Source organism: Scyliorhinus torazame, chromosome 14, assembly GCF_047496885.1.
Source record: "Scyliorhinus torazame isolate Kashiwa2021f chromosome 14, sScyTor2.1, whole genome shotgun sequence".
NCBI lineage: Eukaryota > Metazoa > Chordata > Chondrichthyes > Carcharhiniformes > Scyliorhinidae > Scyliorhinus > Scyliorhinus torazame.
The window spans coordinates 187,708,736-187,722,305 of record NC_092720.1 but is presented as its reverse complement, the minus strand read 5'-3'; the positions used below and the strand labels follow the sequence as shown (position 1 = coordinate 187,722,305).

The 13,570-nt window shown below is 49.9% G+C and overlaps 1 protein-coding gene across 8 annotated transcripts in view; it reads left to right on the top strand.

Annotated features, from left to right (window-relative positions):
* The window catches only part of LOC140390285 (macrophage mannose receptor 1-like), a 181,856-nt gene that overhangs the window by 14,132 nt on the left and 154,154 nt on the right, over positions 1-13,570 (top strand). For all 8 annotated transcript variants that reach the window (XM_072475309.1, XM_072475310.1, XM_072475315.1 and 5 more), the window contains 2 exons: positions 6,221-6,598; positions 11,313-11,429. In XM_072475309.1, coding sequence (XP_072331410.1) covers positions 6,221-6,598; positions 11,313-11,429 — 495 coding nt within the window. The remainder of the gene's footprint in view (positions 1-6,220; positions 6,599-11,312; positions 11,430-13,570) is intronic.

Here is a 13,570-nt window from a genome sequence, read left to right as displayed (position 1 = left end):
AGCCTTGGTCCGGGTCGGGGTAGGGGATCGGGGCGCAGGGGGAATAGTTGGGGCTGGGGGTAGGGGTGCCGGCGCCGGCGGGGTGTGCAGAGGGGGGGGGGTGCTAGGGGGCGCGCGCGGTAGGTGCCCACCAACGGGGAGTGGGGCCGGGAGGGGGGGGGGGGTGTTGTAGTAGGTGCCGGATCCTGAAGGGGAGCTGCGAGGGAGGGGGCATCTGTAGTGGGGGAACCAACGGGTGCCAGATCCCGGAGGGAAACCGTATCTTGCCTGTCGTCGGGGTACTCGACGTAGGCGTAACTGGCGTTTGCGTGTAGTAATCGGACCTTCTCGACCAGGGGGTCCGTTTTATGGCTCCTCGTGTGCCTCCGGAGAAGAAAAGGTGCCGGAGCCGTCAGCCAAGGTGGAATCGAGAGCCCGGAGGTAGACTTCCTGGGGAAGACAAACAATTGGTTGTGAGGGGTCTCATTCGTGGCTGTGTAGAGGAGCGACCTAATGGAGTGTAGGGCATCGGGTAGGACCTCCTGCCAGCGGGCGATTGGGAGACTTCTCGACCCTAGGGCCAGAAGGACAGTCTTCCAAACTGTCGCGTTCTCCCTCTCCACCTGCCCGTTTCCCCGCGGGTCGTTCTGCTCGAGGTGATGCCTTTGCTGAGCAGATACTGACGCAGTTCATCGCTCATGAACGATGTACCCTGGTCGCTGTGGATATAAGCGGGGAAACCGAACAGGGTGAAGATGCTGTGCAGTGCCTTTATCACGGTGGCAGAGGTCATGTCGGGGCAGGGAATGGCGATTGGGAAGCGGGAGAACTCATCGATAACAGTGAGGAAATAGGCATTGCGGTTGGTGGCCGGGAGGGGCCCTTGAAGTCCACGCTTAGTCGCACAAAGGGCCCCGAGGCCTTCACGAGCCGAGCCTTGTCTGGCAGGTAGAAGTGCGGTTTGCACTCCGCACAGACCTGCAGGCCCTGACCATGGCCTTGACCTCCTCGGTTGAGTAAGGTAGGTTGCGGGACTTGATAAAGTGGACGAGCCGGGTAACCCCCGGGTGGCAGAGGTCATTGTGGATGGCTTGCAGGTGGTTCTCCTGCGCGTTGGCGCACGTGCCGCGGGACAGGGCATCTGGGGGCTCGTTGAGCTCCCCTGGACGATACTTGATATCGTATGTGTAGGTGGAGAGTTCGCTCCTCCACCTCAAAATTTTATCGTTTTTTATTTTGCCCCGTTGTGCATTATTGAACATAAAGGCGACCGACCGTTGGTCGGTGACGAGGGTGAACCTCCTAACAGCTAGTTAGTGCCTCCAGTGCCGTACAGCCTCCATAATGGCTTGTGCCTCCTTCTCGACTGCAGAGTTCCGAGTCTCGGAGGCGGTGAGGGTCCGGGAGAAGAATGCTACTGGTCTGTCTGCCTGGTTGAGGGTAGCAGCCAGGGCGATGTCTGACACATCGCACTCTACCTGGAAGGGGATAGTTTCGTCCACCGCACGCATAGCGGCCTTGGTGATATCGGCCTTGGTGCGGTTGAAGGCCAATCGAGCCTCAGCCGAGGGGGGAAATATGGTGGTCTTTATGAGTGGGCGGGCTTTGTCCGCATATTTGGGGACCCACTGGGCATAATAGGAGAAGAGCCCCAAGCACCATTTGAGGGCCTTTAGGCTGCGGGGAAGGGGCCTGCCGGATCTTGAGGCATGCGGTCGAAGTCGGGACCTAGGACCCCGTTTTCCACGACATAGCCGAGGATGGGTAGCCGGGTCGTGTGGAAAACGCATTTTTCCTCGTTATAGGTCAGGTTGAGGGCTCGGGCGGTCTGGTGGAACCTTTCGAGGTTTGCGTCATGGTCTTGCTGGTCGTGGCTGCAGATGGTGACATTGTCCAAGTACGGATATGTAGCCCACAAACCGTACTGGTCCACCATTTGGTCCATCGCCCTTTGGAAGACGGAGACCCCATTTGTGATGCCGAAGGGGAACCTGAGGAAGTGGAAGAGCCGGCCGGCTGCTTCGAAAGGCAGTATAGGGGCGGTCTTTCGGTCAGATGGGGAGCTGGTGGTAGGCGGATTTGAGGTCGACCGTGGAAAATACTCGGTATTGGGCGATCCGATTTACCATTTCTGCTATGCGAGGAAGGGGGTACGTATCGCGCTGCGTGAAGCGATTTATGGTCTGGCTATAATCCACGATCATCCGTTTATTGTCCCCGGACCGGACTACCGCCACTTGTGCTCTCCAGGGGCTTTTGCTAGCCTCGATGGCCCCCTCTCCCAGTAAACGCTGGACCTCTGACTTGATAAAAGTCATGTCTTTGGCACTGTACCGCCGGCTCCTGGTGGCGACGGGCTTACAGTCGGGAGAGAGGTTCGCGAATAGAGAGGGGGGTGCGACTTTCAGTGTCGCAAGGCTGCATACCATGAGGGGAAGGGTCCGCCGAACTTCAGTGTCAGGCTTCGGTGGCTGCACTGGTAATCCAGTCCGAGCAATAGGGGGGCGCAGAGGTGGGGGAGGATCTAAAGTTTGAAACGGGTGTATTCGGCGCCCTGGATCGAGATCCGTGATACAGTACCCCTTGATTTGTAGCGAGTGGGACCCGGATGCATGGGCTATGGTTTGGGAACGCGGGATGGGTGCGCAAGGAGCAGCGCCTTCCCTTTTCTGGATGAATAAAGGTCTCCGTGCTTCCGGAGTCGAAGTGGCATGAAGTGTCGCGCCCGTTGACTTGGACCTTCATCATCGGGTTCTGCAGATGTTTTGGCCGAGTTTGGTCGAGGGTGATCGCTCCCAATCGCGGGTAGTCCGGGTCCTCAGCCGAGTCAGACTCGTAAAATAGCCGCCACCATCGGTCGCACGTGTCGGGTCGAGAAGATGGCCACCGACATGATGGCCGCTTCCATGCACGAGGCAGATGACGCGTCAGAAAAGGGCCGATGCGCAGCCGCATTGCAAGGCCTGCGGGCCTGAGAGCCTGATTTTCGGGCCGGCTGTTCTTTGTGTTTCTGGGCCTGGCCAGGCAGACCCTCGCAAAATGCCCTTCCGGGGTTTAGATATTTCAGTAAGCTCAGGGAAGGTGGTAAAAGTGGGGGAGGGGTGGTACTGTTAGTCAAGGACAGTATTACGGTGGCAGAAAGGACGTTTGATGAGGACTCGTCTACTGAGGTAGTATGGGCTGAGGTTAGAAACAGGAAAGGATTGGTCACCCTGTTAGAGGTTTTCTATAGGCCTCTGAAAAGTTCCAGAGATGTAGAGGAAAGGATTGCAAAGATGATTCTGGATAGGAGCGAAAGCAGCAGGGTAGTTGTTATGGGGGACTTTAACTTTCCAAATATTGACTGGAAACGCTATAGTTCGAGTACTTTAGATGGGCCCATTTTTGTCCAATGTGTGCAGGAAGGTTTCCTGACACAGTATGTAGATAGGCTAACGAGAGGCGAGGCCATATTGGATTTGGTACTGGGTAATGAACCAGGACAGGTGTTAGATTTGGAGGTAGGTGAGCACTTTGGTGATCGTGACCACAATTCGATTAAGTTTACTTTAGTGATGGAAAGGGATAGGTATATACCGCAGGGCAAGAGTTATTTCTGGGGGAAAGGCAATTATGATGCGATGAGGCAAGACTTAGGATGCATCGGATGGAGAGGAAAACTGCAGGGGATGTGCACAATGGAAATGTGGAGCTTGTTCAAGGAACAGCTACTGCGTGTCCTTGATAAGTATGTACCTGTCAGGCAGGGAGGAAGTGGGCGAGCAAGGGAACTGTGGTTTACCAAAGCAGTCAAAACACTTGTCAAGAGGAAGAAGGAGGCTTATGAGACATGGAAGTTCAGTGAGGGCGCTCGAGAGTTACAAGTTAGCTAGGAAGGACCTAAAGAGAGAGGAAGGAAGAGCCAGGAGGGGACATGAGAAGTCTTTGGCAGGTAGGATCACGGATAACCCTAAAGCTTTCTATAGATATGTCAGGAATAAAAGAATGACTAGGGTAAGAGTAGGGCCAGTGAAGAACAGTAGTGGGAAGTTGTGCTTGGAGTCCGAGGAGATAGGAGAGGTGTTAAATGAATATTTTTTGTCAGTATTCACACAGGAAAAAGACAATGATGTCGAGGAGAACACTGCGATTCAGGCTACTAGACTAGAAGGGCTTGAGATTCAGAAGGAGGAGGTGTTAGCAATTCTGGAAAGTGTGAAAATAGATAAGTCCCCTTGGCCGGATGGGATTTATCCTAGGATTCTCTGGGAAGCTAGGGAGGAGATTGCTGAGCCTTTGGCTTTGATCTTTAAGTCATCTTTGTCCACAGGAATAGTGCCAGAAGACTGGAGGAAAGCAAATGTTGTCCCCTTGTTCAAAAAGGGGAGTAGAGACAACCCCGGTAACTATAGACCAATGTGCCTTACTTCTGTTGTGGGCAAAGTCTTGGAAAGGTTTATAAGAGATAGGATGTATAATCATATGGAAAGGGATAATTTGATTAGAGATAGTCAACATGGTTTTGTGAAAGGTAGGTAGTGCCTCACAAACCTTATTGAATTCTTTGAGAAGGTGACCAAACAGGTGGATGAGGGAAAAGCAGTTGATGTGGTGTATATGGATTTCAGTAAAGCATTTGATAAGGTTCCCCACGGTAGGCTACTGCAGGAAATATGGAGGCATGGTATTCAGGGTGATTTAGCAGTTTGGATTAGAAATTGGCTACCTGGAAGAAGACAGAGGGCGGTGGTTGATGGGAAATGTTCAGACTGGAGTCCAGTTACTAGTGGTGTACCACAAGGATCTGTTTTGGGGCCACTGCTGTTTGTCATTTTTATAAATGACCTGGAGGAGGGCGTAGAAGGATGGGTGAGTAAATTTGGAGTTGGTGGAGTTGTGGATAGTGTGGAAGGATATTACAAGTTACAGAGGGACATAGATAAGCTGCAGCGCTGGGCTGAGAGGTGGCAAATGGAGTTTAATGCAGAAAAGTGTGAGGTGATTCATTTTGGAAGGAATAACAGGAAGACAGAGTACTGGGCTGATGGTAAGATTCTTGGTAGTGTGGATGAGCAGAGAGATCTCGGTGTCCATGTACGTAGATCCCTGAAAGTTGCCACCCAGGTTGAGAGGGTTGTTAAGAAGGCATACGGTGTGTTAGCTTTTATTGGTAGAGGGATTGAGTTTCGGAGCCATGAGGTCATTTTGCAGCTGTACAAAACTCTGATACGGCCGCATTTGGAGTATTGCGTGCAATTCTAGTCGCCGCATTATAGGAAGGATGTGGAAGCATTGGAAAGGGTGCAGAGGAGATTTACCAGATTGTTGCCTGGTATGGAGGGAAGATCTTATGAGGGAAGGCTGAGGGACTTGCGGCTGTTTTCCTTAGAGAGAAGAAGGTTAAGAGGTGACTTAATTGAGGCATACAAGATGATCAGAGGATTGGATAGGGTGGACAGTGAGAGCCTTTTTCCTCGGATGGTGTTGTCTAGCACGAGGGGACATACCTTTAATTTGAGGGGAGATAGATATAGGACAGATGTCAGAGGTAGATTCTTTACTCAGAGAGTAGTAAGGACGTGGAATGCCCAGCCTGCAACAGTAATGGACTCGCCAACACTAAGGGCATTCAAATGGTCATTGGGTAGACATCTGGACGATAAGGGAATAGTGTAGAAGGGCTTTAGAGTGGTTTCACAGGTCGGCGCAACATCGAGGGCCGAAGAGCCTGTACTGCGCTGTAATGTCCTATGTTCACGGGACTGCCCTGTGAGGAGAGATTGGTTCGACTGGGCTTGTATTCACTCGCATTTAGAAGGATGAGAGGAGATCTGATTGAAACATATAAAATTCTAACAGGGCCGGACAGACCAGATGGAGGGAGGACGGTTTCCCTGCTGGGGGTGTCTAGAACCAGGGACACAGTTTCAAGAATACAGGGTAGGCCATTTAGGACTGAGATGAGGAAATAATTCTTCTCTGTGGAATTCTCTACCAAGAAGACTGCGGAGGCCAAGTCACTGAATGTATTCAAGAAAGATATAGATAACTTTTTAGGTTTTAATGGCACCAAGTGGTAAGGGGAGAGTGCTGGGGTGTAGTGTTGAGATAAAGGATCAGCCGTGATCCGATGGCATGGTGGAGGAGGCAGGAAGGACCGAACAGCCTACTCCTGTTCCTATTTCTATGTTTACAGGTCAAATCTTAAGGCGTTGTTCTTCGGATGGAACGTTAACTGATTTCTATTTTTTTTTTTGGGAAGTGATCTTTCAAACTTGGCCGGAGGTCGGACCCTCGGAGAGAGAATATCTCTTGATCCAAGAGATGAGAAACTGGACAGAAGCTCGGGACTATTGCCAGAGTCAGCACACCAATCTCGTCAGCATACTGAGTCCAGAGAAGGCAGCGGTCATCGCTAACCTGTCAGCGCAAGGGGCCAGGGCATGGATCGGACTTTATAATGACGACCGATCCTCCAATGGATGGAAGTGGACGACGGGGGAGACGTTCAATTATACCAACTGGACACCTTCGTACCCACGGGAATTCAACACCACCTCTCCCGCCTGTGTTTATACAAGCAAGGATCAATGGTTGGACACGCAGTGCGGAATCCTACTGCCCTTCGTTTGTTACACAGGTATGCTGATTTTATTTTTAATTCATTCATGGGGGCGAGCATCAACGGCAAAGCCAACATTTGTTGGTCATCTCTACTTGAGAAGCTGGTGGTGAGCGTCTTTCCTGAAACATTGAAGTTCATGTTGCAGGTCTGCTCATGGTGCCACAGTTCCATAGAACCATAGAATTCCTACAGTGCAGAAGGAGGCCATTCAGCCCATCGAGTCTGCACCGACCCTCCGAAAGAACACTCTACCCAGGCCCACTCCCCCCGCCCTATCCCCTGTAAACTGTTAAGTCGCTATAGTTCCAGATGACCATCGACTGCTTTCCCCTTTGAGGGGGAGAGCTGGCTGACTGCTGGTGATTTAACCTGAGGGTCACCAAACCAGAGGCGAGGGGCAAGGTTCGGAAGTCGAGCCTTCATGAATATCCTCAGCCTGGTACGGGAATGGAACCCGCGCCGCTGGCCTCGCTCTGCATCACGAACCAGCTGTCTCGCCAACTGAGCTAAACTGGCCCCCGAACCTATACCTCTTCGTAACCTATGCATCCCAGGACACTAAGGGCCAATTCAGCTTGGCCAATCCACCTAACGTGCACATCTTCGGACTGTAGGAGAGGGAACCGGAGGAAACCCACGCAGACACGGGGAGAAAGTGCAAGCCCCCCCCCCCACCGCACAGTCACCGAAGGCTTAGAGCTGAACCCGATTCCCTGGCGCTGTGAAGCAGCAGTGCTAACGGCTGTACCACCATGTGCCGCACTGTTTGAAGCTGCGGCGAGTTCTTGGACTTTGACCCAGTGACCGTGTAGTGCGGGAACGACGATATATTTCCAAGTCAGGAACTTGTAGATGGTGGAGTTCTCGCGCATCTGCTACTCTTGTCCTTGTAGATGGTAAAGATTGCGGGTTGGGAAGGTGCTGTCAGTGGCTCACATACTGCTGCCATGTGCGTCAGTGGTGACTGCTTAAGGTGATGGGCAGGGTGTCAATCAAGTATTTTCTTGGACGATGTCAAGCTTGTTGCGTGTATCTAGATCTGTGTTCTCTAGGACTGGAGGTCCTTTACGGTCCGAAACAGGAGAATTTATAATAGAGAACAAGGAAATAGCAGAGCAACACCTGGGTGGCACAGTGGTTAGTGCTGCTGCCTCACAGCTTCATGGACCCGGGTTCGATTCGGGTCTTGGATGACCGCCCTTGTGGTGTTTGCACTTTCTCTCCGCGTCTGCATGGGTTTCGTCCGGGTGCTCCAGTTTCCTCCCAGAGTCCAAAGATGTGCAGGTGAGGTGGATTGGCCATGCTAAATTTCCCCTTACTGGCCTCAGGCTAGGTGGGGTTACTGGGTTACGAGGATAGGGAGGGGGGAGTGGCCTCGGCAGTGTGCTCTTTTGGAGGGTCGATCCAGACCTGATGGGCCGAATGGCCTCCTTCTGCACTGTAGGGATTCTATGATTTATGAACTACTTTAGTTCTGTCTGCACAGACGAAGACACAAATAATGTCCCAGAAACCTTTAAGGAATCACGGGTCTAGTAAGAAGAAGGAATTGAAGGAAATTAGTGTTAGTAAAAACAAATGCTGGAGAAATTAATGGGACTGAAAGCTGATAAATCCCCAGGACCTGATAATTGACATCCCAGGGTACTAAAGATGGCGGCCATGGAAATTGTGGATGCATTGGTTGCCATCTTCCAAAACTGGAACAGTCCCAGCAGATTGGAGGGTGACAAATGTAACCCCGCTATTTAAGGAGAAGTACGGAGGGAGAATATAGGGAATTGCAGACTGGTTAGCCCAACATCAGTAGTCGGGAAAATGCTAGAATCTATTATGACGAATGTGATAACAGACAATAAGGGGGGAGAAGATGAAGTATGAGTGCAAGCTAGCTAGTAATATAAAAGAAGATGGGAAGAGTTTTTTTCAATATATAAAAGGTAAGAGAGAAACAAAAATAGACATTGGACTACTGGGAATGTGGCTGGAGAAGTAATGATAGGAAACAAAGAAATGGCAGAGAAACTGAATAGTTACTTTGCATCAGTCTTCACAGTGGAAGACACCAGTGGGATGCCAGAGCTCCAGGAGAACCAGGGGGCAGAGGTGAGTGCAGTGGCCATTACTAAGGAGAAGGTTCTGGGGAAACTGAAAGGTCTGAAGGTGGATAAATCATCCGTGCAGGATTGACTACACATGAGGGTAGATAAAAGAGATAGCAGAGGATGGCTTCATCAAGGGGTTGTCATGTCTGACGAATCTGTTAGAGTTCTTTGAGGAGGTAACAAGGAAGTTATACAAAGGAGAACCAGTGGATGTGGTTTATTTAGATTTCCAGAAGGCCTTTGACAAGGTGCCGCATAGGAGACTGTTAAATAAGTTAAAAGCCCATGGTGTTAAGGGTAAGATCCTGGCATGGATAGAGGATTGGCTGACTGGCAGAAGGCAGAGAGTGGGGATAAAGGGGTCTTTTTTAGGATGACAGCCGGTGACTAGCGGTGTGCCTCAGGGGTCCGTGCTGGGACCACAACTTTTCACAATATACATTAATGATCTGGAAGAAGGTACTGAAGGCACTTTTGCTAAGTTTGCGGATGATACAAAGAACTGTAGAGGGACAGGTAGTATTGAGGAAGCAAGGGGGCTGCAGAAGGATTTGGACAGGCCAGGAGAGTGGGAAAAGAAGTGACAGATGGAATACAATGTGGAAAAGTGTGAGGTTATGCACTTTGGAAGGGGGAATGAGGGGTAGACTATTTCCTAAATGCGGAAATGCTCAGGAAATCAGAAGCACAAAGTGACTTTGGAGTCCTTGTTCATGATTCTCTTCAGGTTAACGTGCAGGTTCAGTCGGCAGTTAGGAAGGCAAATGCAATGTCGCATTCATGTCGAGAGGGGTAGAATACAACAGCAGGGATGTACTTCTGAGGCTGTATAAGGCTCTGGTCAAACCCCATTTGGAATATTGTGAGCAGGTTTGCGCCCCGTATCTAAGGAAAGATGTGCTGGCCTTGGAAAGGGTCCAGAGGAGGTTCACAAGAATGATCCCTGGAATGAAGAGCTTGTCGTATGAGGAAAGGTTGAGGATTCTGGGTCTTTACTCGTTGGAGTTTGGAAGGATGAGGGAGGATCTTATTGAAACTTGCAGGATACTGAGAGGCCTGGATATAGTGGACGTGGAGAGAATGTTTCTACTTGTAGGAAAAACTAGAAGCAGAGGACAGAATCTCAGACTAAAGTGGACTCAGTGAGTGGACTCGTGTGGGGCGTACAGTACGGACCAATTGGGCCAAATGGCCTGTTTCTTTGTTGTGCATTCAGTGCAGTGGGGAGATTGCAGCAGAGTGGTGGTGAATAATAACTAATAATGAAGAGACCAACCCCCCCACGTCCCCTCCCCTACACCCAAATCTCTGGGGGCACGGGTTCAACTCCGACTGTGGAAGACAGTGGGACAGAAAGAAAGCTGAGGACAAATGTTCTCAGTTTCAGGCCATGAGCGTATTGTGAGCAGTTTTGGGCCCCGTATCTAAGGAAGGATGTGTTGGCCTTGGAGAGGGCCCCGAGGAGGTTCACAAGAATGAATGAAGAACTTGTCATATGAGGACTCTGGGTCTGTCCTTGTGGGAGTTTAGAAGGATGAAGGTGAATATTATCGAAACATAGGATACTGCAAGGCCTGGATAGAGTGGATGCGGAGAGGATGTTTCTAATTGTAGAAAAAACTAGAACACGAGGGCATAACCTCAGACTACAGGAATGAATCTTTAAAACAAAGACGAGGAGAAATTTCTTCAGCCAGAGAGTGACGAATCTGTGGAACTCCTTGCCGCAGAAGGCTGTGGAGGCCAAATCACTGAGTGTCTTTAAGACAAAGATAGACAGATAGATTCTTGATTAATAAGGGGATCAGGGGTTATGGGGGGAAGACAGGAGAATGGGAATGAGAAAAATATCAGCCATGGTTGAATGGCGGAGCAGACTCGATGGGCTGAATGGCCTAATTCTGCTCCTATGTCTTACGGACACTTAGAAAATATCAACGGAGGGCGGCACGGTGGCACATTGTTAGCCCTGCTGCCTCAATGTGCCGAGGACCCGCGTTCGATCCCGGCCCAGGGGCACTGTCCCTCTGGAGTTTGCACATTCTCCCCATGTCTGCGTGGGTCTCACCCTGACAACCCAAAGATGTGCAGGGGAGGTGGATTGGCCACCCTAAATTGCCCCTTAATTGGAAAAGAAAACGAATCGGGTACTTTTAATTTATAAATAAATAAATAAGAAAATATTAACGGGATTAGATAATGTCAGTATGGATTAATAAGGGAAATCATGTTTGACAAACTTACTGGAGTTGTTTGATGATGTAACTAGCAGAATGAGTAAGGGAAAGCCAGTCGATGTGGCGTATTTGGATTTTCAGAACGTTTTTAATAAAGTATCATGCAAGAGGTCAGGGCATCAAGGGGTCTCAGGTTGGAATTTTGAAATTGAGATGTCGCTTAGGGAGCCGGGAACCAGGGCAGATCATGAGCTCGGGGAAGTGGAGGAAATAGGTTTTGTCCCAAACATGAGAGAGTTGGACACATTCACATTTAGAGATGGCGCATACCCTTGGCGACAGTTCCCAATCTTGGACACCTTGATTCAATTTATGTGACGTTTTGATATCAATAAAGAAGAAATGATGTTTGAATCATCTTGACCTGCAATGCTTGTATTTTGATAGACAAGCAATTATTTACCGACGCTGTTCGTGTGGAAACCAACATGCCCGCTCAACAAGCAAGCAAGCAGCTGGATGCAAGCCTTTTGGATACCATATCGAGAAGGAACCTCAAACCAAGTAAGCAGTGCTTCAAATCAGTACTGAAATGTATGCTTTGCTTTGGATCACTTGTCTGTTTCTTTCTTGTTTTCCTTTGAATTCATAAAGTCATAGAGTCAGAGATATTTACAGCATGGAAAGCAGCCCTTCGGCCCAGCTTGTCCATGCCGCCCAGTTTCTATCACTAAGCTAGTCCTACTTGCCTGTATTTACATAAGAACATAAGAACTAGGAACAGGAGTAGGCCATCTGGCCCCTCGAGCCTGCTCCGCCATTTAATGAGATCATGGCTGATCTTTGTGGACTCAGCTCCACTCTCCGGCCCGTATACACCATATCCCCGAATCCCTTTATTCTTTAGAAAGGTATCTATCTTTTTCTTAAAAACGTTTAAAGAAGGAGCCTCAACTGCTTCACTGGGCAAGGAATTCCAGAGATTCACAACCCTTTGGGTGAAGAAGTTCCTCCTACACTCCGTCCTAAATCTACTTCCCCTTATTTTGAGGCTATGCCCCCTAGTTCTGCTTTCCCCGACCAGAAGCCCCATATCCTTCGATGCCCACTCTGCCCATGTAACTGTCTAACTGATTTTTAAAGGACAATATTGGCCCAGCGCACTGTAATCTCACTTGAATGGGACTGGTCCTTTCCCTGAGATTCTGATCCAGTTTCCAACCAGCAGATTCAAAACTGCTTCAAGAAAGCAACTCTACCTTTAAGGTTACCAAGGCAGATTGCCACACCCAATGCTTTCAGCTCACTGGAACAGCTTTCAAAAGAAAACAGGGAAACGTCCTGCAGTCCAAACGAACAGACCAAAAATGTAACCAAAAAACTAAGCCCCCTCTCATCTGATAGCCACTGCCCATCTCCGCCCACAAATGACATCACTGAAGCCGGGCTACAAGCCATGTGGAAAAACAAAAACCTTTTTTCAAGGGGCACTCACATGACACCTCCCCCCAAGAAAAAAAAAAACATCAACTTCAAAGAATTTCAGTTTTCAAACCTTATCACTGCCACATTACTGATTTAAAAAAATGTTTTTCTTAAGGCGTTTTAACCACCAGGTATAAAAAAAACAGTGAACAACACACACCCAACCAACAACCCAACCCAGGTAACCTGGCTTACATACATAATTTCCCAATAACAAATTCCCCACGAACCATTTCCCACCTCACCCAACCCTCATACCTCTCACTATAACCCCCCCCCGCCCCCCCACTGCTGACCGTTTAATTTTTCCCAAAGTAGTCAACAAACGACTGCTACCTCTGGGCTAACCCTAGCATCAAAGCCTTCAGGGCGAAATTAATCTGCTCAAGCCTGATAAACCCAGCCATGTCGCTGACCCATACACCAGATTTTGGGGTTCCAAGTCCCTCCATGCCAACAAGATCCATCTCCGGGGGCTACCCCTGGACTCCCAGGTCTTCCGACACATCAAATATCTCCACCTTTGGACTTGGGGACCACCCTTACCTTCAGTCCCTCTGATATGATGTCAGCAAACCCTTGCCAGAATCCCCTAAGCCTTGGACATGCCCAAAACATATGAACATGATTCGCAGGCCCTCCCGCCCACACCTATCCTCCAACCCTTCAAAAAACCTGCTCGTATGGGCCACAGTCATGTGCACCCTGTGAACCACCTTAAATTGTATCAGGCTAAGTCTGGCACACGACGAGAACGCATTAACTCACCTCAGGGCATCTTCCCACAGCCCAGCCTCGAACTCCCTACCCAGCTATTCCTCTCACTTTCACTTCACTTCCTCTATCAGGACTCCCTCCCACTCCATGAGTTCTTTATAAATTTATGATACCTTTCCCTCCCCCACTCCTGTTTTCGACACCACCTTATGCTGTAACCCCTGGGGTGGTAAGTGTAGAAAGGTCGAAACCTCCCTCCGCACAAAGTCCCTCGCCTGCAAGTAGCGGAACCTATTCCCACCAGGCAGCTCGAACTCCTCCTCCAATTCCTCCAAACACGAAAAGCCCCCATCTGTAAACAATGAACAGCTCCATTCCAGCCTCCCCCCCCCCCACACCCCAGCGCAAAACCGGTGGTTTCCAAAAAATTAGTGCTCACACCGGCGCCCCCTCCAAGCCCATGTGCTTCCGCCACTGTCCCCACACCCTCAGGGCAGTCACTA